Source organism: Hylobates moloch, unplaced genomic scaffold, assembly GCF_009828535.3.
Source record: "Hylobates moloch isolate HMO894 unplaced genomic scaffold, HMol_V3 SCAFFOLD_18, whole genome shotgun sequence".
NCBI classification, from domain to species: domain Eukaryota; kingdom Metazoa; phylum Chordata; class Mammalia; order Primates; family Hylobatidae; genus Hylobates; species Hylobates moloch.
Window position 1 is genome coordinate 50,048,716 of NW_026652293.1, and position 27,514 is coordinate 50,076,229.

Below are 27,514 nucleotides of genomic sequence, written 5' to 3' on the forward strand. Positions count from 1 at the left end.
GACCATATTTGCTATCAGGTATTTGTCAAAGAACTCATATTCAAAATATTGAAGACCTCCTATAAATTATTAAGAAAAATACAAACTGTCCAAATAAGAATTGGCAAAAGGCTTCACAAAAAAATCATATTCACTTGGTAAATAAGCACATGAAAAGATCTCAGTATCACTAATGATCAGGAAATGCACTACATGGCTACCAGAATGGCAAAGAATGATAACATCTGACACTATTAAGAGTTGGTAAGGATGTGGAACAACTGAAATCTTCAAATATTGCTTGTTGAGACACCCACTTTGGAAGACTTTTCAGAAGTATTTCCTGAAGCCAAAGATATAACTGCAAACACTATGGAAAAATCTCATTGGCATAATGCTAAGCGAAAAGAACACAAGAGTACCTACTTCATGATTTTATTTGTAGGATAGTTCAAGAATAGGCAACATTAATCTATGGTTATAGAGAGCTACATTGATGCTATTCTGTTTTCACCTTTACAGTGGATGTTCATGAGGGGACTCTGAGATTCTGGAAATGTTCTACAACTTTTTCTAAATGAGAGTTACACAGGTGTATATAAATATTAAAAACCTCATCAAGCTATACCTTTTATATTTATGCACTATCTTGCATACATGTTTTATTTTGTTTAAATCTTAAAAGATTTCTTTAAAATATCTAGACCACAAAGTTCATAAGCCATCTAAAAACTGAAGAAAACATATACAACATAATATTCTTAACATAAATGAGTTTTTATAAATAAGGAATTATAGAGTATAAATATGGACACATTGTATGAATAAGGAATTCACAAATGAAATGCAAATGATCACGACATATGTAAAAAGCTACTCAAACTCATTAATGGCCAAATAATTCTAAGTCAGCATTCAACACTATTTTTCACTTAGAGGAATGGCAAGGGTGAAAAAAAGGTGGATAATTTGTAAGGTTAGTTAGTGTTTAAGGAAACAAGTACTTGGCTATATATTTTAATGAGGTTATAAATTTTCACAACCTTTCTGGAGGTAGCCTGTTATTACGCATTAGAGCAATCTCTGTAATATGTATTAAAATATAAAATGACCATATACTTCAACCCAGCCATTCAACTTCTATGCATTTATTTTCGGGAAATAATTATATTAACATTAATAATAGTATTATTTATGGCCGGGTGAGGTGGCTCACGCCGGTAATCCCAACACTTTGAGAGGCCAAGGTGGGTGGATCACCTGAGGCCAGGAGTTCAAGACCAGCCTGGCCAACATGGTGAAACCCCATCTCTACTAAAAATACAAAAGTTAGGCATGGTGGCACACGTCTGTAATCCCAGCTATGCAGGAGGCTGAGGCAGGAGAATCGCTTGAACCCGGGAGGCAGAGGTTGCAGAGAGCCGAGATTGCACCACTGCACTACAGCCTAGGTGACAAGAGCAAAACTCCACCTCAAAAAAAATAATAATAATAATAATAATATTATTATTTACTAATATAGTTTAGTAAATATTCTTTTTAAAAATTTATAGCATATATGTTATCTTCTTAAACTACATGGCCAATTTTTGGTGTAAGAAAATATAAACCACATAGTCCAGTTAATTATATGTGAATATTATTTCTCAGCTTTCATCTACTACTGTATAGTCCTACTTTAACAATGCTGTACATTAAAATCCAGCCCCATGCCCAAGAGAGAGAAAATATCATTTACATACAGGCATTGTGCTTAGCACTTCATCCATTCATTCATTTAACAAATAAATATTGAGTATCTAATACATGCCAGGTGCTTGAAACACAGTAATGTTTTATATGACATTGCTTTATTTGATCCTTACATTGGCCCTATGGGATATCAATATTATCATCATCATCACTTTAAAGTTGGGGTGACTACACTTTAGAGACATTAAAATATCTTGCCAGCCATATAGCTAGTAAGTGAGGAAATGGGATATGAATTCACGCAGGTTGGCACCAAATAGGATATTAAGGAACTGTGCAATCAGGCAACTGCTCAAATACATATGTATGTATGTATGTATATGTCTATGTATATGATTGATTGATGGTTGATATATATAAATAGAAATGTAGATATAGACACAGATATATAAATATATGTAGAGATATATAATATTTTCTATAAAATAACTGCTAATTGCACTGAAGCATTAAAAATACTAAATGTTCATTATAGGAGCTTAAGAAATCTCATGGATTGCAACTATACAATTGCATACAATACAGCCATTTTAAATGAGAACATATCTCTAAAGGAGAAGATACATTGACATGAAACATTGTTTATAACATTTGAAGGAGAAGTATTTATTTTTAGAAGGCTCAGAGGAAGCATATGTATTGTAATTTTATTTTTGGAAAAATATATTTATAACTATATCTCTAGCTAAAAATGTACTAAAAATCTGTAGGAGTATAAAAAAGTTAAACTATATCTATCTCTGAAGATAGAAATATGGAAAATACTTTCTATTTCACAGAGTTCCATATTGTTTAGATTTTTTTATAATGAGCATGTATTATATAATAATATAAAATAATATTTTTATTTTAATATGTAGGCATTTTAAAGACAATTGTACTAGATATTTCAAGATAATTTCTTATTTCAACTTCTGGTTTTATTCAATATATAGTTTATGATATCTTCTTAAACTATATGGCCCTTTTTTAATGTAGTAAATGTAAACATCAGTCCAGTTAATTACATGTTAATACTATTTCTAAGGTTCCATCTAATACTTCATAGTCCTACTTTAACAATGCTCTACATTAAAATGCAAATCCCTCAGAAAAGAGACAGAAAGGAAATACAGTTTATTACACATTGAAATTACTTAAAAACTAATCAGAATAAAGAAGTTTCTATCTGAAAGCTTCCCAAATATAGTAAGTTAAATAGTAGACCCCAAAAGATCTATTATCCACCTGGAACCTGTAACTATGACTTTAATTTGGAAAAAGGGTCTTTGCAAGTATAATTAAGTTAAGGAACTCAGGGTGAGATCCTCCTGACTGTGAGTGGGCCCTAAATCCAATGACAAGCATCCTTATAACAGAGGTAAAGGGGAGAAGATTCAGAGGAGAATGCCACATGAAGACTGAGGCAAGATTGCAGTTAGGAAGCAGCAAGTAAAGCAACACTAAGGATTGCCAGCAGCTACCACAAAGAGAGACATGGAATGGATTTGCCCTCAGAGCCTCCAGAAGGAACCAACACCACTGAACCCTTAATTTCTGACTTCCAGCTTCCAAAACTGTGAAAAAATAAATTTTACGTTTATTAATCTGCCACCCAGTTGGTGATAATTTGTTCGGTAGCCTTAGAAGATGATTACACATAGATATTTTAAAATATTATTTGTTTGATGCATTTTTAAGAACAATGTACTTGGATGAAATAAATAACATTCTGAAGTCAGAAACTTACCATTTAAACTCTGTCCTATTTGCACAGTACCAGATGCAAAATCTGTAATTGAACCACTTAGAGTTCTTGCATCGAAAGGTGTATGATCCTTCTCCACGCCATTGATAAAGAAGCTGATTTTTGTCTGATGCACCTGTAAGAAATTACCACCATTATTATTTTAAGTGCATAAACTTTTATTTTATATTAAACACATTTCAACAGTTTTTATTAAGTAACTTTCTTCTTTGTTCAGCTGGGAAGACTGAAAACGTTATTTTAATAGCTCAATGATATCTCCATGTGTTTATCTAGATATAAACCTATATGGTGTCATTTTGTGCTGTGATGATATCTCCCAGAGTGTTCACAGGTATATATAATAGTTTGTCCCATACATGTAACAGCTCTGATTGCCATGCTTTTACCGGGTTTTTGAGGATATGTTACTTCTTTAAATACAAATTAAATTTGTTATGGCTATATTTGGAAATAGAGCAAAATGAGTACAAGGGAAAGAAATAATTAAAACCAGATATAACAACAAAGAATTGCATGTGGATATAATTCAAGTTACTAGGATCAAATATTTCTTGAATTTACTGTCTTGGGTATTGGTATCGGGTTGGTGATTTTCAGACATACTTTCCCAATGTAGGGTAACAAAAAATTGCCAAATATATTCTAGACTAATCAATCAAGCAAGAGGTCTAATAACTGCACATATTAGGGATTAGCAATTTTTTTCTGTAAATAGCTAGAGAATGTTTTTTTGTCTGCAAGTCAAATGATTTGGTTCTGTGGGCCAAATGGTTACTGACACAACTGCCCAACTCTAATGCTGTAATGCAAAAGCATCCACAGACAATATATAAACAAATGAGCATGGCTGTGTCCAAATAAAACTTTGTTTATAAAAACAGGTGGCCAGACAATTTGACCCACAGGTTGTAGTTTGATAACTCTTGGATTACATGATTAAAAAGCTATGGGATTTTTGTTTATGTGACAGGAGCCCAGAATAGCCAATGCTATCAAATTTTTATGGAAAACTCCCATAGATACCTGCACAAAAATTTTAATTGCATACACTTCTAAATAAACTAATCAGCTGTTTGGATATCAACTTTATCTCTGCAAATAGTCTTTTTGTTCAAGTGCTTTTAGCTTAAATGCAAAAGGAATAATTGGTACTCTAGTTAGGAAGGAGCTGAAATGGCAAATAAAAGGCTCTGGAAAGGGGAGGGGTTGAGAGAGGGGAGGAGAGAGTGAGATTTAAGGTCATGCAATGGAAAGGTTGGATGTTAACATTTTAATTAAAATGATAGCAAAACATTCAACATGCTATTCTGCTATGGACTTTGAGTGGTAATGATGTGTCACTGTAGGTCCGGCAATTGTAACAAATATAACACCACTCTGGTGCAGGGCTTTAACAGAGGGGGAGGCTGTAGGTACGTGGGGGTACAGCGTGTTTGGGAGATCTGTGTAATTTCCACTCAATTTTGCTGTGAGCCTGAAACTGGTTATATTTTTAATGCTTTTATGTTAAAGAGACTTGCAATAATTAATGAAGATAAACATTTATTCTTAAACATCTTAAAATCATGTGAACTACTGCCTTAAAAATCTTTTTCAATGTCCCCCCCAAAAAACAAGCAAAACAAAACAAAACAAAACAAAAAAAACAGGAAGTTAATCCAATAATTACTTGGTAATATGGATTTTTTCAAAAAGTTACCCACAATGGCTTTTCTCCATTCTAATCACCCTACTTTCATTTAAACCATGTTCTTTCTTAAATCCATTGATCCAGTGTTGCATTTGATCTAATTTTAAAACAAAGCTTTAATATACCTCAAGTCATATACCAAGTCCTCAAGGGCCTGGATATATTCCGCTTTGTTGGGTAGTAGGGCTGCATTTTTTTTGCATCCCATTTTTTACAGCCTGTTACTGTCATTTGGTGTTTGACTGTTATCATTATAAAAGATACAGGCTTTTCTACTTTGTTATTTGTAGCATTATCTCATGTTTTACAACATCTTTTCACAACATGCAGGCACATGAAATATAACTAGTGAAAAGTTCTCGGTGGTATTAATGCATAAAAAAGAATGTGGTTCCATCTCTACTGTCTTTACCCAGCCAAAAGCTGATGAACAGCCAATTTTCCTTTATCACATTAGCACAGCCATGAGGGAAACACATTTGTTCTAGTCAGCTACACTAAAGATACTATTACCAATCTAACATATACATGTTTTATATCAGCAGTATTCTCAGAGCATGAGAGAGCCAACAATATATTAACACTAGCATGACAGTTTATTTAAGAAAAGAAAATTGTCTCTGTAGAGGGACAGAAGTTAGAAATGTATGGCTAAAGCTCAGTGTCACTGGTCTAATAAAGGTAATAATTCTTAGGCTTTCTTTATAGCAGGTAACACTCCTGTGACAGTTCTGTCATATCATTCAAATAAAAATGTTGTCTTTTACAAGCTTAAGTGCACCTTTATTTTGAGTCAGATATAAAGCATGTTTTTGATTTTCTGTATTCACTGTATTATATCTGTTGTCAAGAGTTCGGGGCCTTCTTTTTTATCAACTCATCACATATTTGCTTAGTAGAAGAATTCAGTGTCACTTGCAGTGAATTCCAGAAGGATATTTTCACTTTGTAGGTACTTAAATAATGATTAATGATGATCCCAAGCTACTCTCTTCCATTGACCCCTCCCCTACCAACCACCTTTCCATACATAAGATTAAATCTTCCTTGGTTTTTCTGCATCATGTTTTGTGTTCCAAGATTCTCTGAACTATTTTACAATTCTGATCTGGGGCCCCATCACCCTGAAGCTGTAAATACTGAGGTGGATTTTTGCTATAGCTCATTCTGATGGTCCCCTTGACAGTTATTTAAGGGAATACATACAATGGAATTTCTGATTTGTGAAAAGAAAGCCTTCTGCTAAAATAAACTTCGCACCTATCTCATTCTCTAGCCCTGTGAGGATAAGAGGAGCTTCGCATGTTTATTGGTGTGTCTTGAATGAATGAATTGACAAAAGCAGTAGCAGTTGTAGAAAAGCATTTAAATCCCCTTCATAAGAGATCCAAAAACACTTCGGAAAGAAGATACAGAGAAGGTCATGCTCAAATCTTCATTCTCTTCAGTTTCATATTTTATTTTAACCACTTTTTTGGTCACATTTGCATCCGTGTGATAGATTGTACTCATCCCTTTGAGTACAAGAGTACACTAGATTATTTTTAAGTAGAATTCTTGACACTATCCTCCCATTCTCATGCTTGATTAGTGAGAAGTATAATTCAAAAGCCTAGAAAGTTACACAATAGCTCAGTACCTACCAAGGGGAAAATAGAATCAAGTCCACCTAGACTAGAGTAATTTTCCACAATCACCTGTTCCACTGAAATGCCAGATCTTTGCTGCTATTTTACTCCTGCTGGCCATCAAAACTAAAAGAAACTGCTGACTCAGGCTGGGAAATAGAGTACCTGTGCTGAATTTCTTACTGGACAAATGGTATTCCCATTGCCTACATTCTTCTAATTTAAACTGAATTCATAAAGCATCAACTCGGCACCCACAGTGGCCCTATGGGCTACACCAACAAGAGTTAAGTCATGATCCTTTCTCTCAAGGAGCTTGTATGTATGATAACAACAAAATACATTTTAATATACTAGATAGTGTTTGAATCACTATAAATGATGATGGTTGTTTCTAACTTAAATAGTGAATCTTAATGCAGTCCAGAAGGATTATCGTTTCCAAGGAGTTGCTTTGAGAAATTATGTCTTAATTTGTTAATATGTGTGGTGTATAACATATTTTTGGACCTTCTCTGTGTGACTTGCTTTACCAGAACCAACTTAGAAGCTTCCCAGGAAGAGCAGTTTTATTAATTTGGAGGGCCTCATTTAAAGCAAAACCATTTTATGCATTCAGAATAATACCTTTCTAATAGATTAACATTAAGTGATTTGACAACGTAGCTTAAATTTAAATTTCCCCTTAAAAGATCATGATGGATGATACAAATATAAGGAACATCATTTTGAAAGCTAAGAAATTCAAACAAAAAAGAAAACCACTGTAATATGAATCAGAAGAGAAAACTTTATGGAGGAGAAAAGTCTTGGACTTTCTGAAATAGAAATTGCCCTGAAATAGAAATTTCTATTTCTAGGTGAAAGAAGGATTTGCATAAAAAGATTCCACTATTCCATCCATAATTTTTAAGCTAAAGTAAGGCAATGTATCCTGAAAACTCTATAAGTTTATTTTAAAATATCACATGTATGTTGTATTCCCCTACCTACGAACACGTGGAATCCCCAAACATCCCATCCAATTGCTTACCATCCTAAACCTAAGGCCTTCTGAGTTTTTTCCTCACTCATCTCACCCAATTTATTTCTAACCTTCACCAACAGCCAACCTCCAATCTAGTTGGTAAAGTCTCCTCACTGTCTGATGATCACACACCATTTAATCTCATAATGTGTTCAAGCTATTTCCATATAGGCACTTAACTAAATTTTTAGTATTTTTCAAAACACACATCTCAAGTCCTCTATTCTCCAATAATCCTTTGCCACCTACTTTGGCATTACAAAAGTAGTTAACATATATTACAAAGCTAGTATGGGCCGGGCACGGTGGTGGCTCACACTTCTAATCCTAGAACTTTGGGAGGGTGAGGGAGGCAGATCACGAGGTCAGGAGTTTGAGACCAGCCTGGCCAACGTAGTGAAACCCCGTCTCTACTAAAAAAAGAAAGAAAAAAAATACAAAAATTAGCTGGGTGTGGTGGCACACGCCTGTAGTCCCAGCTACTTGGGAGGCTGAGGTGGGAGAATCTCTTGAACTCTTGAACCCGGGAGGCGGAGGTTGCAGTGAGCCAAGATGGCACCATTGCACTCCAGCCTGGGTGACAGAGTGAGACTCTGCCAAAAAAAAAAGTATGTCAGACATTGTTCTAAAGTATTTATGCATATTCATTCTTCTTAACTTTACAATTACCTAAGGCAGGTTTACCTTTTTCTCCATTTTAAAGATAATTAAAAATAAGCACAGAGGATTGAAAACAAAAATTTGGCCAGGCACAATGGCGCGCGCCTGTAATCTCAGCACTTTGGGAGGCCTAGGTGGGCGGATCACTTGAGCTGAAAAGTTCTAGACCCACCTGGCCAACATGGCGAAACTCCGTCTCTACTAAAAATACAAAAAAAATAGCTGGCTGTGGTGGCCCATTCCTGTAATTACAGCTACTTGGGAGGCTGAGGCAGGATAATTGCTTGAACCAGGGAGGTGGAGGTTGTGAGGTGAGTCGGCATCGCGCCACGGCACTCCAGCTTGGGCGACAGAGTGAGACTCTGTCCAAAAAAAAAAAAAAAATGAAAAAAAGAAAGAAAGAAAAGCTTGGTGCAGTGGCTCACGCCTGCATTCCTAGCAGTTTGGGAGGCAGAGGTGAGTGGATCACAAGGTAGGTAAAGAGGTGAAGAGTTCAAAACCAGCCTGGCCAGGATGGTGAAACCCTATCTCTACTAAAAATACAAAAATTAGCTGGGTGTGGTGGCACGAGCCTGTAATCCAGGCTACTCGGGAGGCTGCGGCAGAGAATTGCTTAAACCCAGGAGGCAGAAGTTGTAGTGAGCCAAGATCGTGCCACTGCACTCCAGCTTGGGCGACAGAGCAAGCTCTGTCTCAAAAAAAAAAAAAAAAATTCAAGTTGCTATAGAAGGGTGACTGGTGGTTTCAGAGACAGTTTTAAATGGCTAATTTAATAAATAAGTTATAGCCAGTTAGGGCTTTGAAGTAACAGTCATTTAGTTTGTCAAATCCATCCGTTTAGCATCTCTTCTATACCTCTACCCAGTAATGATTCAGGATTGGTGTCATCACCTCCCACAAGAGGAAAGGTGACATCCCCTGTGTGCTATAACCACTTACTACGTGCCCCTCATCGTGCTGAACATTTTCCCTGTATCATCCCACTGCCTTCCCAGATCGCTGCTTCACAATGGTGTTGTCCCCACGTTACAAAGGAGGACACTCAGACTAAACTGTTCTAGTATTCTGCCTCTGCAGATTTTGGGAACGCCTTTCTCTTTGAACAACTGTTACTATTATATGTAATTATCATAAATGATTGAACCCAAAGGTATCTCCTTATAACTTCAGTTCACAAGCTCCAGTTCTAATTATTGAGACTACACCAAACAAATTTAATCCCTTTTCCACGTGAGAGCTTACATAAACGTAAAGAAGGATGTCATTCCTCTCCTAAGTCGTCTTCAGGATAAATGTGTTTAGTTTCTGTGATGTTCTAAATATGACATAGTTTTTAGTGTCTCTCTTCTTAAAATGTGGCTCCAGAAATACTACAATCTCTAGATGTGGTCTGACCTGTCAAACTGTACAGGATTGTCACCTTAATACAATTCAAAATTGCAGGCTAGATTTTTGGCAATGACATCATGCAGCTAAAACTGATAAGTTAAGTTGAGGTGACTATTAACTAAAATACTGTCTTTTTTTTTTTCCTACGTACATCAACTGCTAACTCACATCTACTCCATGCTATACATATACAGTTGGCTTTGTGGACCCAAGGGTAGGCATTTATATTTATCTATGTTATATTTCATCTTGTTAGATTCAGCCCATTGCTCCGAGCTGTCAAAATCTTTTTGGATGCTATGTCTGTCATGCAGTGCCTTTACCATCCCTCTAAGATTTATGTCATTTGCAAATTTGATGAGCATGCTTTACATGCTGGACAGAAGCTTAATAAACACCAACTGATTGATTGGCTAATTGATACCCTGAAAATGAAACCAACAACATGAACTACGTGATGTTACAACTCTAAGCAATAAAGAAAAGGCACCGTTTTCTAACAAAATGTGTCATACTGTGATTCTTCACATAACTTTTCAGAGTGGCCTTGTTTACTGACATGAATTTTTATATAATTATAAATGCTCCAGTTTATTAAATATTCTCTATTGAGTGATGTTTATACAAACAATATGAATAAGTACTTGAGGAAATCATTCAGGGATAGTTGCCCTGGCAGAAATTAACCAGGTGGGTGGCCCACAAATATTTGTAGTGTTTGGAATGTGTATGTGTGCCTGCTACTAGTTTGATTGATTGAATAACTGCTTAAATTTTATTTGTTTTGACTATGTTAAAGGTGCTATGGAAAAATGAATTCATACACAGGTATGCCCCTCGAAGATTTTTTCTTGGTTTTGTTTCTGTTTTGCATTTTCCATGAGCTCCTGGTGTTTTATTTCAACACTTTTTCCTCTGTCCACTTCTCTCCATTCCCACACATTCACACATCCCAAACCAATATATACACTCACTTTCATTTTTTCCTCTCTGAGTAACTCAGACAAGCCAAGCCAGGCTCTGGAAGCGATCTACAGAAAAAGCCTACGTGTATTACATTTGCGCCCTAGGTATGATTCTCTGGATTTGCTGTTCTCCCCTGATCTCTATTAAAGCTCTTCATATACTGCAACCTCCACCAAACAAGTCCTCATTTAATTGATCTCTAAAAATTTAACATAGGAATGCAAGTAGATTTTTTTTGTTCTATCTTGACTGGATGTGAAACTCTCATGGCCTCTTCTTCCTACACATTTAAATTACTCTCTTCTCTCTTCTGCCAAAAAAAAAAAAAACTATTAATTTACACATATACATGATGGAAAATCTGCCAACAGTCTGATTTATTGAATTCCTAAGGAATAGGGAGAGTTCCAGCCGGTTTTTTGTAGATACTGCTTAAAGATGTGTCATGCACAATTCTACATTTAAGAAAGCTTTTGGCACGTACTTGATCACAATATTAGACACTCTTAATTATTTCAATATATCATCGTGCCTTTTTCTGTTTTACTCATGGAGAACAGATGATTTCCAAAAGATTATCAAGTTAGCTGTAAAATACCTTAGAAAACTTTTTCAGTATGTTACATCCCAATGATCAAGAAGTTACTTGTTATAACTACCATGTCCTCTCCTTAAAAGTGAGTCAACCTCTTTTGTCTCCCATGTTTATAAAGAAAACTGCTCTTCATACTCTTACTAAAATCCAATCACTTGTTTGAAAATGGTCCTGTTGTTTGAATATTAAACAAGCACATTATGATATGCTAAGTGTGATGCTACCTATACTGCACATAAGGGGTATATAAAACACAGACCTTTTCTTCAAGGAATTTACAATCTGTAATAGAAATGGCATACAAAATGCTTTCAATGAAAGGAGGCAATATAATAAATAAATATGAATAAAGTGCTTAGGAACAAAGATGAGAATATGAGAATATCTTGGAAGTCTCCTCCACCAAATATTTCCCTGTTACTCTTCTCTCTATTGAGGTGTCCCTCAAATAAGTTGTTTGTACTTCCTCTGTCCATTTTCTCTCTTCCCATTCTATCTGTAATGCAGCTCAATCAGTAGTTTCTGTTTTTTATTACTTTAAAAAATAACTATCTCAAAGTTACAGGAAAGTGACAAGAATAGTACAAAGAATTTTTTCTGACCCATTTGAGATTAAATTTTTGACCTAATGACCCATTCCCCCTGAATACTGCAACATGTATTTGCTACAAAAAGATTCTTTTACATGAGCATGATGTAAACATCAGTTATTGGTACATCGCTACCATTTTATCTTTAAAGCCCATTCAAATTTTGTCAATGACCCCAAAAATGTCTTTTATAGAAAAAACACCTCCAGCCCCGAATCACATGTTGCCTTTAGTTGTCATGACTCTAAGGTTTTTTTTGATCTGAAAGAGTTCCTCAATCTTTCCTTGGCTTTTCTGATCTTAATACTGTTAAAGAGGACCACCCAGTTATTTTGTAGATTGCCTCTCAATTTGGGTTTGTCTAATTTTTCCTCATGATTAAATTCAGGTGATACAGTGATCATATTATATCTTATCATGTCTTACATCATTTCTATTTGTTCCATTATTAATGATGTTAACTTTAATCATTTGCATTAATATATCTGCCAGGCTTCCACACTGTAAAAATACAATTTTCCCCTTTGCAATTAGCAAACATTTTGAGAGCAGATACTTTGAGACTGTATAAATATCCTATTGCTTATTAAAAATTCAATGTATGCATAGGCTTATTTTTATCTGTATAGACTCATGAGTCTCTATTTTACTCAGTGGGATATAATTAATTACTCTCAATATGTATTTCAGTGCTCAAGTTGTTCCAGGTTTGGACAGTATAGACCCCATACAGCCGCATTCTGGGTCATATTGATATGTTCTAATAATTCTTTGAGTATCTTCTTACTTTATGACACAAGATGTTCTAGGCTCATTTTGTACTTCCCCACCACAGCCCTGGAATCAGCCATTTCTCCAAGGAATCCTGGTTCCTCTAAGAGATGAATGGTCTTTAGGAACAAAGATTCAATGCTAAGTAGATTCATGCTATTTCAGTGTTAGTGCTCCCAGGCCCACTCTCTCCCCTCAGTGGATGGCTGTAGGGACTATAGATATATAGGGAATATGAATATAGATAGATACTACTAGATAGATAGATTAGATAGAATCACACACTTACTTCTATATTATTTCTATAAACCATTGACCCTTGAACAATATGGGGGTTAGGGCACCTACCACCTGTGCAGTAAAGTCACCACCTGCATTAGCCCCTAACAAGAGACTCAGTCTTATTTTTGGAGCTTTGAAACTAGGCATTGATTTGTCTTCTCTAGCTATGAAAGTCCTAGATGGCATCTTCTTCCAACAGAAGGCTTTTTCACACACATTGAAATTATGTTGTTTAGTGAGGCCACCTTCATCAGTGATCTTATCTAGATCTTCTGGATAACTTGCAACTTCTACAACAGCACTTACTCTTTCAACCTTGCACTTCTATGTTATGGAAACTACTTCTTTCCTTAAACCTTGTGAACCAATCTCTGCTAGCTTCCAACTTTTCTTCTGTAGCTTGCTCACTTCTCTCAGCCTTCACAGAATGCAATAGTTAGGGCCTTGTCTGGATTAGACTTTGGCTTAAGAGAATATTGTAGCTGGTCTGATCTTCAGACCACTCAAATTTTCTCCACATCAGCAATAAAGCTGTTTCAGTTTTTATCATTTTTGTGGTCATTGGAGTAGCACTTTAATTTTCCCTCAAGAAATTTTCCTTTGCATTCAACTTGACTGTTTGGCGCAAGAGGACTAGCTTTCAACCTGTCAACTTTCTACATGCCTTCCTCACTAAGCTTAATCATTTCTAGCTTTTGATTTCAAGTGAGAGAAATGTTACTCTTCCTTTCACTTGAACACTGAGAGGCCACTGTAGGGTTATTACTTGGTCTAATTTAATTTCAATATTTTTGTGTCTCAGGGAACAGGGAGGCCCAAGGAGAAGGAACGAGTCAGAAGAACATTCTGTCAGTGGAGAAGTCATAACACACACAACATTTATTGATTAACTTTGCCATATTATATTGGTGTGGTTCATGGCACCCCCGAAATTATAATAACATCAAAAATCACTGATCACAGACCACCATAACAGCTATAATAATTGGAAAAAAGTGTAAATTTTTGTGAGAATTGCCAAAATGTGAAGCATACACAAAACGAGCACATGCTGTTGGAAAAATAGCACTAATATATTACATGTTTGCCTGAAGCAAGGTTGCCATAAACCTTCAATTTGTAAAAAAAAAAATAAAAATAAAAATAAAACACATTGTCTGTGAAGCACAATGGAACAAAGTAAGCTCGCAACTAGCAACTACTGGACACTCATTTAATATTTATCAAATGAATGAAGCTTCATCTAAACCAACTCGAAGGATTAATATGATTTTGCAAAGTATAAGAATATAGAGGGTAGTGAATAAGTTGTAGGAAAACAGATAAAAACAGGAAGGAATAAAATTTAAAATGAATAGGTTACTCCAAGCCTTCTATTGATCCTGATAAATCCCTATTCTTTCAAATATTCCTTTCATAAAATGAATATTTAAGTGTGTTAAATTTAAAATCTCCATTTTCACTTTTCCTCAAAATGTTTATAGTTTTTAAAAAATCTCTTAAATCACAGTAATACAGTTACATATCATTAGGCCCAGATTATGCCTGAAGGAAAATAATGAAAATAGCGGACATTGGATTTCTGTTTATACTTCCAAGGAATAAGCCAAAGTATTCCAAGAGATGTGAACTCACTGCTGACCCCAAGTCAGAAGGGCCATCAATCAGGCCCTCAATATGTAGGCAGATATATAGAAAATCATTTATGTGTACAGTTCGAAACTAAACTTCATGCCAGCACTCAATGGATGTCATAAAGATCCTCAACAGTAATTTATAAAATTTGTAGAAATGGTCCTGCCACATAAACAAAACAGGGGTGAATGCTCACTTACACTGTGCGTGAGTTACATCTGCTAAAATCTTCAAGGGTAGAACATCCCATTATGTAATAAATAAATTATGTATTATTTTTATATTCTTAAAAGAAAGGCATGCTTTTCTGTAAGTACCTATGCTTCAGCCGTTTTGTGTCTTCTTAGATTTTTTCAGCTCCAGTAGACAGTACTGAGCAAAATTTATTAAAAGTATGTCTCGGCCGGGCACGGTGGCTCACGCTTGTAATCCCAGCACTTTGGGAGGCCGAGGCGGGCGGATCACAAGGTCAGGAGATCGAGACCACGGTGAAACCCCGTCTCTACTAAAAATACAAAAAATTAGCCGGGCGTGGTGGCGGGCGCCTGTAGTCCCAGCTACTCGGAGAGCCTGAGGCAGGAGAATGGCGGCAACTCGGGGGGCGGAGCCTGCAGTGAGCCGAGATCGCGCCACTGCACTCCAGCCTGGGTGACAGAGTGAGACTCCGTCTCAAAAAACAACAAAAAAAGTATGTCTCAAAAACTAAATGAAGAGCCATTTTAAACAAAAGGAAAAATCTGAATCTCTTTAAGCTCCTTCAGAGAACTGTATTATGAGATATGATTTGAATTTTTTTAAAAAAATTCTAGAATTGAGAATAATACCTTTATTGTGGTCATTGTTTCAAGGTAGTCCTTTCTGATCAAAAGCTAGAGAGATAGTAATTGTCTAAGCAGTTTTTGCACAATCAGTCATGGAGAAGTGCACACATTTAATTTGTTTGCACCAAAAAAGAACAGTAGAAAACAGTCATTAATTTAAGGTAAGAATATATATCATCCCTGAATACAAAAGTAGGTATTTACAGGTCAAATGCGGAATATTCAGTGAACAGTTTCCTTTCCTCCCTTCACAATCACAAAGATAAGATAGTGGCATTAATTTAGACAAAATAAGGCAATAGTTTTTGTTATCATCTGAAGAACTTCATACTGGTAATTACTCTTGAAAATAATATTCATTTTGTCTTTTTATCATTTATATTTATTCACTCCAATTCTAACATGTTTCTTCCCAAACCGTGTTACCCCAGGTAAGCAGCAGGTGAAAGAAAGGGAAGGGGAGGGGAGGGGGGAAGAGAGAAGAAAGAGAAAGAAAGAAAAAGAAAGAGAGAGAAGGAAAGAAAGCAAAAGAGAGAAAGAAAGAAAGAGAAAGAAAGAAGAAAGGAAGAGAGAAAGAAAAAGGAAAGAAAGAAAGAAAGAAAGACAGAAAGAAAGAAAGAAAGACAAAGAAAGAGAAAAAAGAAAGAGAAGGAGAGAGGAACAAGGGAGGGAGGGAAGGAGGGAAAGAAATTTGGTGGGGCTGTGTGCTTCTGGCAGTTCTGCCTTCGCAAAGCCTGGCTTAGCTTGCCTCAAAGGTGGACCTGCCTCAGAAGGTGAAGTCCAGGAAAAAAATTTCTTGGTGGGAGAAACATTTGCATCCTGATTTTACTCCTTAAAAAGAAAAATAATGAGCCTAAACTATTTTCAGCGTATCTTTAGAAATAAATCAGTAACGAAGGTTGATATTAAATGGTGAAATATTTAAAAGGTAAAGGTGAGAATGACTAAAGTTATAACATCTAATGTTTTTTAAAGTGTAATACTAATTTTCTGTCACATAATACTGTTCAGGATCTTTCATTGGTACTTTATATCTCCTAAGACTTATAGCAATGGACATTTCTAAATTAGTATCACTTCCATTCTATGTAAATATAATCAAGGTAATTTACCTCTACCCTCCACAAATCCACCTTTGAATGACTACGAGTTTTCAACTTATGCTGAGATCACAGGACTTCTGATGTTTTCTTAGAACAAGATGTAGGGATGAAGAGATATAAGGTAGCTGAGTCTTTACTGTCAGATCTCAGTTTACATATTGACACCTCAGAGAGCCCCTGAATACCCACGCAAGCCTTAATAATCACTCAACAACTTTGTTATATTGTACTATTTTAATTCTCTGGGTATTATTTTTCTCTCAATATATTTCTTATTTGTTTTTTTTTTTCTTCCCTCACCCACCCCTCACCAGGCACACGTGTATGCACACAAACAAATAACATCAGCTCTAATCAATTCACTGCATTCATCTCAACATCTACTAATAGAACAAAGCCCATTTGACTAGAAGATGCAGTTTTTTGGCAACTTTACCAGAATTATTTATATATTTTTATAATTTTTTTCTCTATCTCTGTTTTTATCTTCTGAAACTTTTTGTAGGTGGGCATTGGATCTGTCTGCAGATGTGTTTCTATTCACCCTAGATTGGATTTGATAATTGTGGAGCAAAGGCAGGTATGCAGTACAACTTATTTTTTAGCCATGGGGACTCCACTACATCCTAGTCCCATCCACCTGCTTTCCTGTGGCCTTAGAGCCCACACTCTGTGCTCCAAATTGAGGTCAAATCTTTCCACTAGCTGATGCCTGGTGATGGGAAAGAGCATGAGAAGCCGACCCAGACTGTCACTCCAAATGCTGTTTGCAATTCATGTCCCTGGCAGTCACACCCACATGTCCCCTGCCCATGGAGGCTGTCAGCTCTGTGCGTGCAGCACCAACTTAGTACTCTCCTCTGCTACATTTCTCTCCTGTGTGTAATTTGGGCTGTGGTTTCCTTTGCCAATCTAATTTCATCTGCTTTCTTTTTCTAAGGATTCCTGTAAAAAGTTTTCATCATCATTGTGTTCTTTTCCATACTTCACAGTAATAGCATCTTCAACCAGCTGCTAATGTCTAATCAGATTAAAACTGTAAATCTCTTTCTCCAGCAAAAAAAAAAAAAAAAAAGCAGAAAACCAGTAAACAAATTGTAAGAAGTATATACAAGTGCTATTTAAGTGCTTTATTCATGATGCACTTGAGATCTCAAAATTTCACTGTTCCATTAGACTTTTACACTACCAGGAATCAGTGTCTAAGTCATTTATACCATCAGAACAGCTGGATGACAGCAAGTTGTCAACAGATTTCCCAAGGATTTCTCTGAGGAACTAGAGACTTACAACGAGGAGAAAGTGTCATTCCATCTGAATCCAACCATTACATCAATTGACCTGAAAGCTAAAAAGGTTCTATTTCTCTAAGGAAAAAAAAAAACAATTGAAAAACTTGAGTATCCAATCAAACAAATTACATTTGCAACCCTCCGCAGAGGGCTACACCACTTAGGCCCTAAGCAGAGTTTAGTTGGAATATATGTTTTAAAGGACAAGCTTATCAAAGAATACTACAAAGGAACAGAAAACAAAATAAATAAGACAAATGTAATTGAACCAAAGAGCCATGTATGTGTAAACTCCCAAACTTATTTGAAGTAACATTTTACATGAACTTGAATTCAAGCGCTGTCATTTAAAACTGGATATTTATTGACTTAAGGAGAGAATTGATAAGGAATTTAGTTTTATTTCACCTTTTCATTAATGATCTACAAGTAGCAATCTTAATGAAAACAGTAGATGACAGTAAATTGATAGGTACCACAAAAGACGTTAGAAACAACATAAAAGAAGATGCAAGAGGGTAGATATTGGGAAGGAACTAAGAATGAAATTCACTGTAGTTAAATGGAAGGTCATTCGAAACACACCTTCTAAATAATATCTCTTTCCAAGTAGCTTAAAATATTTATGAGTATTACTATCACTACTGCCTATGTACTTGGAAGCAACACTGTTCCAGGCACGAGAATACAGAGCCAGAATCACAAAAAATTAAAGACATCAGAAATGCCAAACACAGAAAAAACAAAAAGTTCTAGGGAATGCGAAAGGAGGCCAGTGTTTGTGTGTTTTTCACTTAATATGAAAAGTTAAGAAAATGTGTATTATTTTAAAGGAAATTCCAGTTATTTTCCAGGCTGTAATAGAGCTCAGGGAAGGCTAAGAGTGAATATATCTGTGAAGAGAAAAAAATGTCATTGACTTCAGTGTGAGACAAAACACGGGAGAAAAAACAGTACTGCTAGTTTAGCCACAGTTTTTCTAAAACTAATTAGAGTACTGAACTTTATAACCTAGAAGAGACTGTAAAGTAATTACTGATCATGGAAAAGATAATTTTTTCAGGATAAAGAGATGATTTACTATATAATTGGGCAAAGTTGTAAATGTCCACCCAACATTTAGAAAATATATTTAACTTTTCATTCTATCACATATCGCTTTTTCTCAATATCATCTTTTACCAAACTCAGTATTTCTTTTTATGTATATATTTACTTATATTAAACATACATTACTTAAGAGATATTTTGCTCTTCTGAGCACATATGAATGAATAAAGTATCTGCCTTTCAGTACATTCAAAAATATACCTAATGCAAAACATACTTAATATCTAATAAAATATGCCTATGTAATAAATGTAATACAGCCAATAAGAAAAAAAGTGCTATAGGAGCAGAGAGGAGAAAAGGAAAGAGGAAATTAGTGTGTTTTACAGAGGAAGTTGTATTTGTGCTGGTCATTGAGATATGTACACAAAGAAATGGAGTTGAAGAGGGAGAGGGAAAAGTGTACAAGCTAGAAGAAACTGAATAAGGCAAACAGGAAGAACTTGCATGAAGACGACAAAGTACATGATTTTGGGAGGCAAAAAAATATCATGGTTAAAGCTCAAAGTACATAAAAGGACAATGAAGCTATAGAGGCACCATCTAACAAATTTTGAAGGATCTTGAACATCTTGCTAAGGGAAGGAAATTTCATTCTCTGGAGTGTGAGCAACCGTGAGCATAGTGTTTATTTAAGGAAAGGAAGGATGTAATCACATGTACATTTTAGAAAGAAATTTTCACTATGAAGTTTTTTACAAAGACAAAGTAATCAACAATATTAGGGGGAAAAGTGGAAAGAGAACAATCAGAAATATATTGCAATATACAAAGCAAAAGGTAACAAAGCCTCCTCTTTCTAGCTACCACTTGTAAACCATGTTATAAAGAAGTTTGTTCAAAATTTTAAAGTCACCTTTATTGTTCCTCTAATCTCCCAAGTAGTAATGAAATTCAGCATTCTCGTTAATTTACCTCATAAATTTCTTTTCCTTTTTCAGTTTTCTCCTGCTACATATTCGATCAACTAATATCTCTCATCTGTACAGTCTTCAAGGGATTGGGTCCAGGATCCAGGCATAAACAACCAAAATCTAATCATACCCAAGTGCCACAGTTAGCCTCGCGGAACCCAAGGATACAAAAAGTTGGCCCTGTGCGGCCGGGCGCGGTGGCTCACGCTTGTAATCCCAGCACTTTGGGAGGCCGAGGCAGGCGGATCACGAGGTCAGGAGATCGAGATCACGGTGAAACCCTGTCTCTACTAAAAAAAAATACAAAAAATTAGCCGGGTGTGGTGGTGGGCGCCTGTAGTCCCAGCTACTCGGAGAGGCTGAGGCAGGAGAATGGCGTGAACCCGGGAGGCAGAGCTTGCAGTGAGCCGAGATTGCGCCACTGCACTCCAGCCCAAAGGAACACCAATTCCTCTAAAAAAAAAAAAAAAAAAAAAAAAAAAAAAAACTTGGCCCTGTGCATAGTCAGATTTTACCTCCTGCAAGTACTGTATTTTCAATCTGTGTTTAGTTTGAAAAAATTCACATAAAAGCAGACCTGGGCAATTCAATTCCTTGTAGTTCGTGGGTCAACTGTATTCTTGCAAGAGCTTCTAAACAAACTGTCCTATCAACTTTGTTCTAATACTGGATGAGGCCATCACTCATTCAATCAAACTTTGTTTATTGAGAATGGATCACATTCAAACATGATGCCGAGCCCTGAAGGGAACAACACTAAATAAGGTAAAATTCTTGACCTAAAAGTTCCGGAGTCTAGTGATGGACACAAATAAAGCAAATTGAGTAAATTGTGATAATTTCATAGAAAGGATGAGTGCAGGTCTACTCAGATTTTGAGGTAAGAAAAGGCTTCCTGAAAATGTTGATGCCAAATGAGTGAAAGGAAAAAGTAGGATTAAGCGGAATAAATAGTAAGGGAGAGTATTCTTGGTAAAGAACATGTGCAGTTGTAGCAACATAAGAAAGATGGATACAATTAAAGACTAGACAGCTCAGTGTTACTAGAATGCGAGGTCCCAGAGGAGACCTTACAGAACATGAGGCTGAACAGTTGTCAGAGCTAAGTCATTAAGGTTCTCCATTCCAACCGAAAAAATCTTAAAACTGAGAAAAATCATACTTGAATTTGAATTTTGAAAGCTCACTGATAGCACTGTGGCAATATAAATTTAGAAATTAACAGGTTTTATAATTATGCGTATAAAAATAGTACTAGGAGTCATGGTTGTGAGTAAGAATTCCCAGGGAAAGTGTGTGCCGTGAAAAGTGCATAGTGTTAAGCAAGGAACCATGAAAAGAACCAAATAAAGAGTCTAAACGGAAGAAGAAAAGCTCTTGGAAAAAGGGGTTTGGGGTAATTGGAGTAAGTTGATGAATGAATGGACATTAGAGTATATACAACTTCTTATGAATCTTGGACATAAAAGGGATAAAACTATATTGGTCACTAAATTTCACAGGGTGAAAGCCTGAAGAAAACAAATAATGAAAATATAAACTTAAAGACATGATAGAAACCAACATTAAGTGGTTAAAAATGTGACCTGAATATTCAGCTAAGAAAAGCTTACCATATTCTCAAGAAAACAAAGATTAACTAACACCAAGCTATAGGCTGGTAGTCCTTGGATTTTAAGGATAAAGAAAGAAACCCGTAAGAATCTCACTCACACACACAAAAACGGGTCACCCACAGTGAAAAATAATCCTCAAGCTTGTCTCCGACTTCTCTTCAGAAACACAATGCAATGTATTAAAAGCTCACAAACGAAAGGGTATAAGAAAAAAAATCCATCATCATCCAGACATTGTTCATGGATACAGGCATTAGAAAGTTAGGCTCAACTATGCAAAGATTCAGAAGGTACATCAATGGCCATGTTCCTTTTCAGAAAATAGAAATACTCTCACCAAATAGAAAGCTGAATTCAAATTAAGCAATTAGAGATGTATGTTATAAAAGGATACTCAATGAGTATTGAATCCTTTTAACATCATACAAAATTTTAAATAAGTTATAAAGTGCTATTGTAATGCTTGAAATAAAAATATCATTTTACTATAATGATTTCTCCATAATAAGCTGGGATAAGAAGCTCTGCTTATTTCAACGAAACTGGAATGTGGGAAGAGAAAGAATTGTTAAAAGCAAAGGTGTGATAACTCCCTTAATTTTCTATGGGAGTTAACATAGGATTTTATGTCTGAAATTATTACCTTCACGTATAATCCTTTTCACATATCATTTGTTTGTTTGTTTGTTTGTTTGTTTGTTTTGCGACAGGATCTGGCTTGTTGCCTAGGCTGGAGTGCAGTGGCACGATCATGGCTCACAGCCTTGACCTCCTAGGTTTAAGTGATCTTCCCATCTTAGCCTTCTGAGTAGCTGGGACTACAGGCATTCACCACCATGCCTGGCTAATTTTTTTTTTTTTTTTTTTTTTTTTTTTTTTTTTTATTTATAGAGATGACGTCTTGCTATGTTGCCCAACCTGGCCTTGAAATCCTGGACTCAAGCGATCCTCCTGCGTAGGCCTCCCAAAGTGCTGGGACTATTGGCATGAGGCACCACATCCAGCCTACATATAAATTTTTTAATTGTCATTTTAAAATTTATTATTTTTACATACAAATTTTATTCTTTAATATTTTAACAAATTATTTTTTCTGTCCGAAATGATTTTCCTTCTCTGCCTATGCTTTCTTTCTTTTTTATACCTATGCAATAAACCTGCATGTTCTGCACATGTACCCCAGAACTTAAAAGTATAATAAAAAATATTTAAAATTATTTTTTACATATAATTTCTAAATATATCAAGATTTCTTGGTCATTAATAAAAATGCAGACCCCTTTATTTAAAAAAATAAGAGAACAATGCACAGCTATTACCCAGAAGCAAAAAATACATGTGGCTAGCTAATAAGCCTATGTAAGGTAAGATAAGTACAAGGTAGGGGAAGAAATGCTAAATGAAATAAGAATACACATAATATTTTGCCCATAAAATTAGAAAAAAATGAGAAAAGATAATTCCTTGCATTAACAATAATTTGAGGAATAGACACTCTGATTCTCTTTTGGTAGGAGTCTCCATTATTCAAGCATTTTCTGAAGACAGTATGTCAATATATACCCCTGAAATTGTGCACACCCTTTGAATCAGCTGCACCTCTGAAATTCACCTTAAGGCTGCACTAAGGGTCCAGCTCTAGTTGGAAATCATTAATTTTTAGTGGCCTCAATCCACATACCTGTTTTTTTTTTTTTTAGTAATATTCTGCAATCTATACACAGGAATTAAGAAGGCAGTCAGGTGAATGATTTGACAATAGATGTCTGGTGTCAACAGAATGAAAAAAATGAAATAAAAGAAAATGATTAAAAGACTACTAAAGATATTTTCCTTGTGGGCTAGGCTAGAAGTGAAGAAACTGAACCTAGAAGGAACCCAACAGACTCAAAGACAATATAAGCACCTAGGCACTTAAATTCACTCTGTAGCCAAAAGTTATCAAGAGGTGAAAAAGTGAAGCTTCATGGTCATTAACCAAAAGCTGATAATGATGCAGAGAAACACTATGAGTCAGAGATGAAATTTTTCATTTTATCTGGCAGGCAGGTGGCCAGGGAACCCAAGGCATCAGCAGCTGCAAAAATTGATGCAGGTGTTGAAGAAAGATACACAACTACTTAACATGAGCTTTAAAGGAAACATCTCTTTCTAATATGAGGTAAAAGAAAAAGAAGAATGCAATCCCTACATTTCTACTCACTCCCAGCAATGAGGTGCATGAGGAGTGGATGAATGAGCACCCTTCACTTGGAAGGGCCAGGAAAGGGGTCCCTAAAGGGAAAGAATTAGTGTTTATGTAAGGCAAGGACTTCGAAAAACTGTTGACAAAAAGCTTGAAAGTCTAAAGAACGTGACATGTTTACAAACTACTGTAGAATAAAAATGTTGTCCTGATGTGGATGATGAAAGTAAAGAAATGAAAGACAGAGAAATAATGGTGTGAGAATATGGGAGAAGACACATAACCGAAGGGACACAGATATAGGATGACAACAAAGGGTGACAGAATTATTAGAGCCTGCAAGATTAACTGCTCCATAATCCAATTAGAATTTTGGGGTAAAGACCGCTCTGAGCTGGCACAGATAATGCCAAACTACCTCTAGTTTAAAAGAAATAATAAAAGGCTCTTTTAATAAGATCCCTTCTTTACTCAAAACTTTCATTTGGTTCCCTTTGATTATTGAACTGTATTCTCAGCTTTATTCCGGTTTCTATCATCTGACACTAAAATTCCTTCAGGGTTTCATCTTATTACACTCTTGCATAAAACCTACTTTTGGCAAACTTGACCAGTCACTGTTTGCCATCATCACAGGAATATTCTCACCTTTCTGCCTTTCTACATCCTAGTCCCAAACCTGGAATTCTTCTCTCCCCACATCTGCCTCTTGAAACCTCATGTTCTAAGTTAAATTCTTTATAATCCAAGAAGCACTATCATAATGAGAAGAAATCACAAGTTTCAGCAGCTCCTATTTATTATTCCATAAATGTTACAGTCATTAGTGTTTGTCTTATCTCTTCCACTAAATTCCTTTGGACCAAGATTCTAGTTAACTGGTTTTGTCACTTCTGAAACCTCTACACAGTACAGTGTCCTGTACATAGTGTTCTACTAGTGAAATAAATTAAATTGCACAGCAATTATGAATAACACAAAACAATAAATAGAAGTTATTAAAAAGAATAGTCATTTCTAGCCGGGTGCGGTGGCTCATACCTGTAATCCCAGCACTTTGGGAGCCCGAGGCGGAGAGGTCAGGAGATCGAGACCATCCTAGCTAACACAGTGATACCCTATCTCTACTAAACATACAAAAAATTAGCTGCGCGTGGTGGCGGGCCCCTGTAGTCCAAGCTACGAGGGAGGCTGAGGTGTGAACCCGGGAGGCGGAGCTTGCAGTGAGCCAAGATCCTGCTGCTGCACTCCAGCCTGGGGGACAGAGCAAGACTCAACTCAAAAAAAAAAAAAAAAAAAAAAGGCTGGGCGCGGTGGCTCATGCCTGTAATCCCAGCACTTTGGGACTCTGGGAGGCCGAGGCAGGCAGATCATGAGGTCAACAGATTGAGACCATCCTGGCTAACACGGTGAAACCCCGTTTCTACTAAAAATACAAAAAATTAGCCTGGTGTGGTGGCGGGTGCCTGTAGGCCCAGCCACTCGGGAGGCTGAGGCAGGAGAATGGAAAGAACTCGGGAGGCGGAGCTTGCAGTGAGCCGAGATTGCGCCACTGCACTCCAGCCTGGGCGACAGAGCTAGATTCCATCTCAAAAAAGAAAAAAAAAGTAATTTCTGACTTTGTTTATACTATTTCAGCTTTCTGTGAAGAGCTTAAACACCAACTCCACCATTTAGCTTCTCAAACTCTAAGAACTTTATCACAGAACAACTTGAAAACTCTGACAGATCATGAAGGTGATTTTAAGTAAGATAGGAGGAGTTACTTCAAGAACATAGTTTAATTGCTTTGTATGAAGGAGAAAACAATAAAAGAGATAAAGAATCCAGAATGTGGATTATACATCTTTGAAGTAATAGGATATAATTTGGAAAATAGAAAAATGAAGAAATAGGCTGAACACTGGAAATACTTCTGAAACTTACCAACTTGATAAAGAAATTGGTTACAAGGAAAACAGTCAATGACTTCTCACTTGCAATGCCTAAATTTGTTTTTTCTAAGCTACAAAGTGATGGACCTCAAGGACAATGACATTCTGGCAATAAAAACAAACTATCAGATCCATTTTCAACAATTTAGTTTCCATTTTCTATTTCCACAATTTACTGTGATATAGCTGATCTGATAAAAAAAGAAACAAGTCTTCAATATAGATCAAATGTTTCTGTGTGAAATATTTCTTGCAAGTTAAACTATCCAAGACCAATATTGTCACATTTAGATAATTTTCTTCAGATGCTGAACATTTGGTAATTATTAGCCATGAAAATTTGGGATATAGACTTTGCTTTAATACAGTACATTGTCTCCAGTTGGGCCAAACTGCTTTACAAATTAATGAGGTATATATCGGCAGTGTAGTGATTTCAGTAGGCAAACACAGAATCTATTAAGTACTCAATAATACCCTTTATAGATCCTCAAACGTTAAAATCTATTTTATAGCAACACTTCCGGAATGTGTCACAGGGTTTTTAACGCTCTGTGCCACCAGAGACAGAAATGAAGACCCTTATTTTAACATTTAACCTGAAAGGACACCTCCATCTGCCCTCCCTCTCTCTGCCCTTCCCCCATTATTACACTGTCTGAATTAGGTATGAGGCAAAATTCTGGTGTGGGAATTCTACTCAAATATCTAGTTGAATAGCATCAGGCTCTCCTGACCCTCTAACCCTCTCTTTTGTCCAAACCTCCTGAGAATCAAGCATGTGTCACACAATAACTAGCTTCCCCTTGAATAGCATTATTGGAGAGGAGAAAAAAGTCCTTGCCCAGGACTTGACTATATTCTGCCATGAGCAAGTTACACGGCTATTTAAAGTTATAAAGCAACAGACTTCCATACATTTCACTTCACGAGTTTAAGTATAACCATTATTTTCTCAAATGAATTGAATGTTCATGTAAGACAAGAGCATCTGTCTGTCCAAAATGTGTCTTCAGATTGAGAAGGGAATAAAACAAGTAAATGTCAGGGAATAATACCTTTTCTAAAAATTGGGATTGTTTTAACGGCTATCCTTCAGCACTCACTTTAAAGCAATACTTAAGGATCTTCTCTTTCCGGATTTCCTCTTTTGCTGGAAACCCATGAATTGTGTATGTTTTGGTGATGCTGCTTTTCAGTTGTTGCTGCTAGTAACCAACTAACTTTACTGTTTTTGTTGTCTGGTGGGTTTTTTTTTAAAGAAAAACTTCCACTCTTTATATATGAATATTATGACTTGGAAGGAAAATTACAAATACACAAGGAAATTCCAAGACTCAGAAGATGAATTTTTGTTGTGAACACAGTGAACAAGAAAACATATCACTTTTAACATAAAAGCAGCTTTCTACACATGCCATGAGGCATTTGCACAGGTCCTTGTTCTCAGTGAGACCCAAATGCAGATGCATTGTTAACAGAGACAAATCAAAGAATGACATCGGAGGACAAGCTAGAGCCACAATTTATCTGCATAACACTCAACAGTCCAATAGCAACTTCTAAGCTGCTGACACTACTTGCTGAAGCTCTTGCCAAGGAAGCTCCTGCTGCTTTTTCCGTGAGGAATTCTTGCCTTTTGTAACTTATCCCGCAGGTCTTTCCTTGCCTCTCAATAGGTGTTCTTCAAATAGTTAACAGAAAATAGAAACTACTATATTTAAAGGCAAATCAATTTTAACCTTATATGACAAATTTTCACAAAGTTATATATGATGGCAGTATGAAAATAAGAATATTAAAAATAGTGACAGAAGCAGAATAA

At 36.0% G+C, this 27,514-nt stretch overlaps 1 protein-coding gene across 1 annotated transcript in view; it reads right to left on the minus strand.

The window, feature by feature from the left end:
* USH2A (usherin) overlaps window positions 1-27,514 on the minus strand; it is a 798,563-nt gene that overhangs the window by 736,439 nt on the left and 34,610 nt on the right. The window contains exon 4 of the mRNA XM_032136481.2: window positions 3,461-3,593. Coding sequence (XP_031992372.1) covers window positions 3,461-3,593 — 133 coding nt within the window. The remainder of the gene's footprint in view (window positions 1-3,460; window positions 3,594-27,514) is intronic.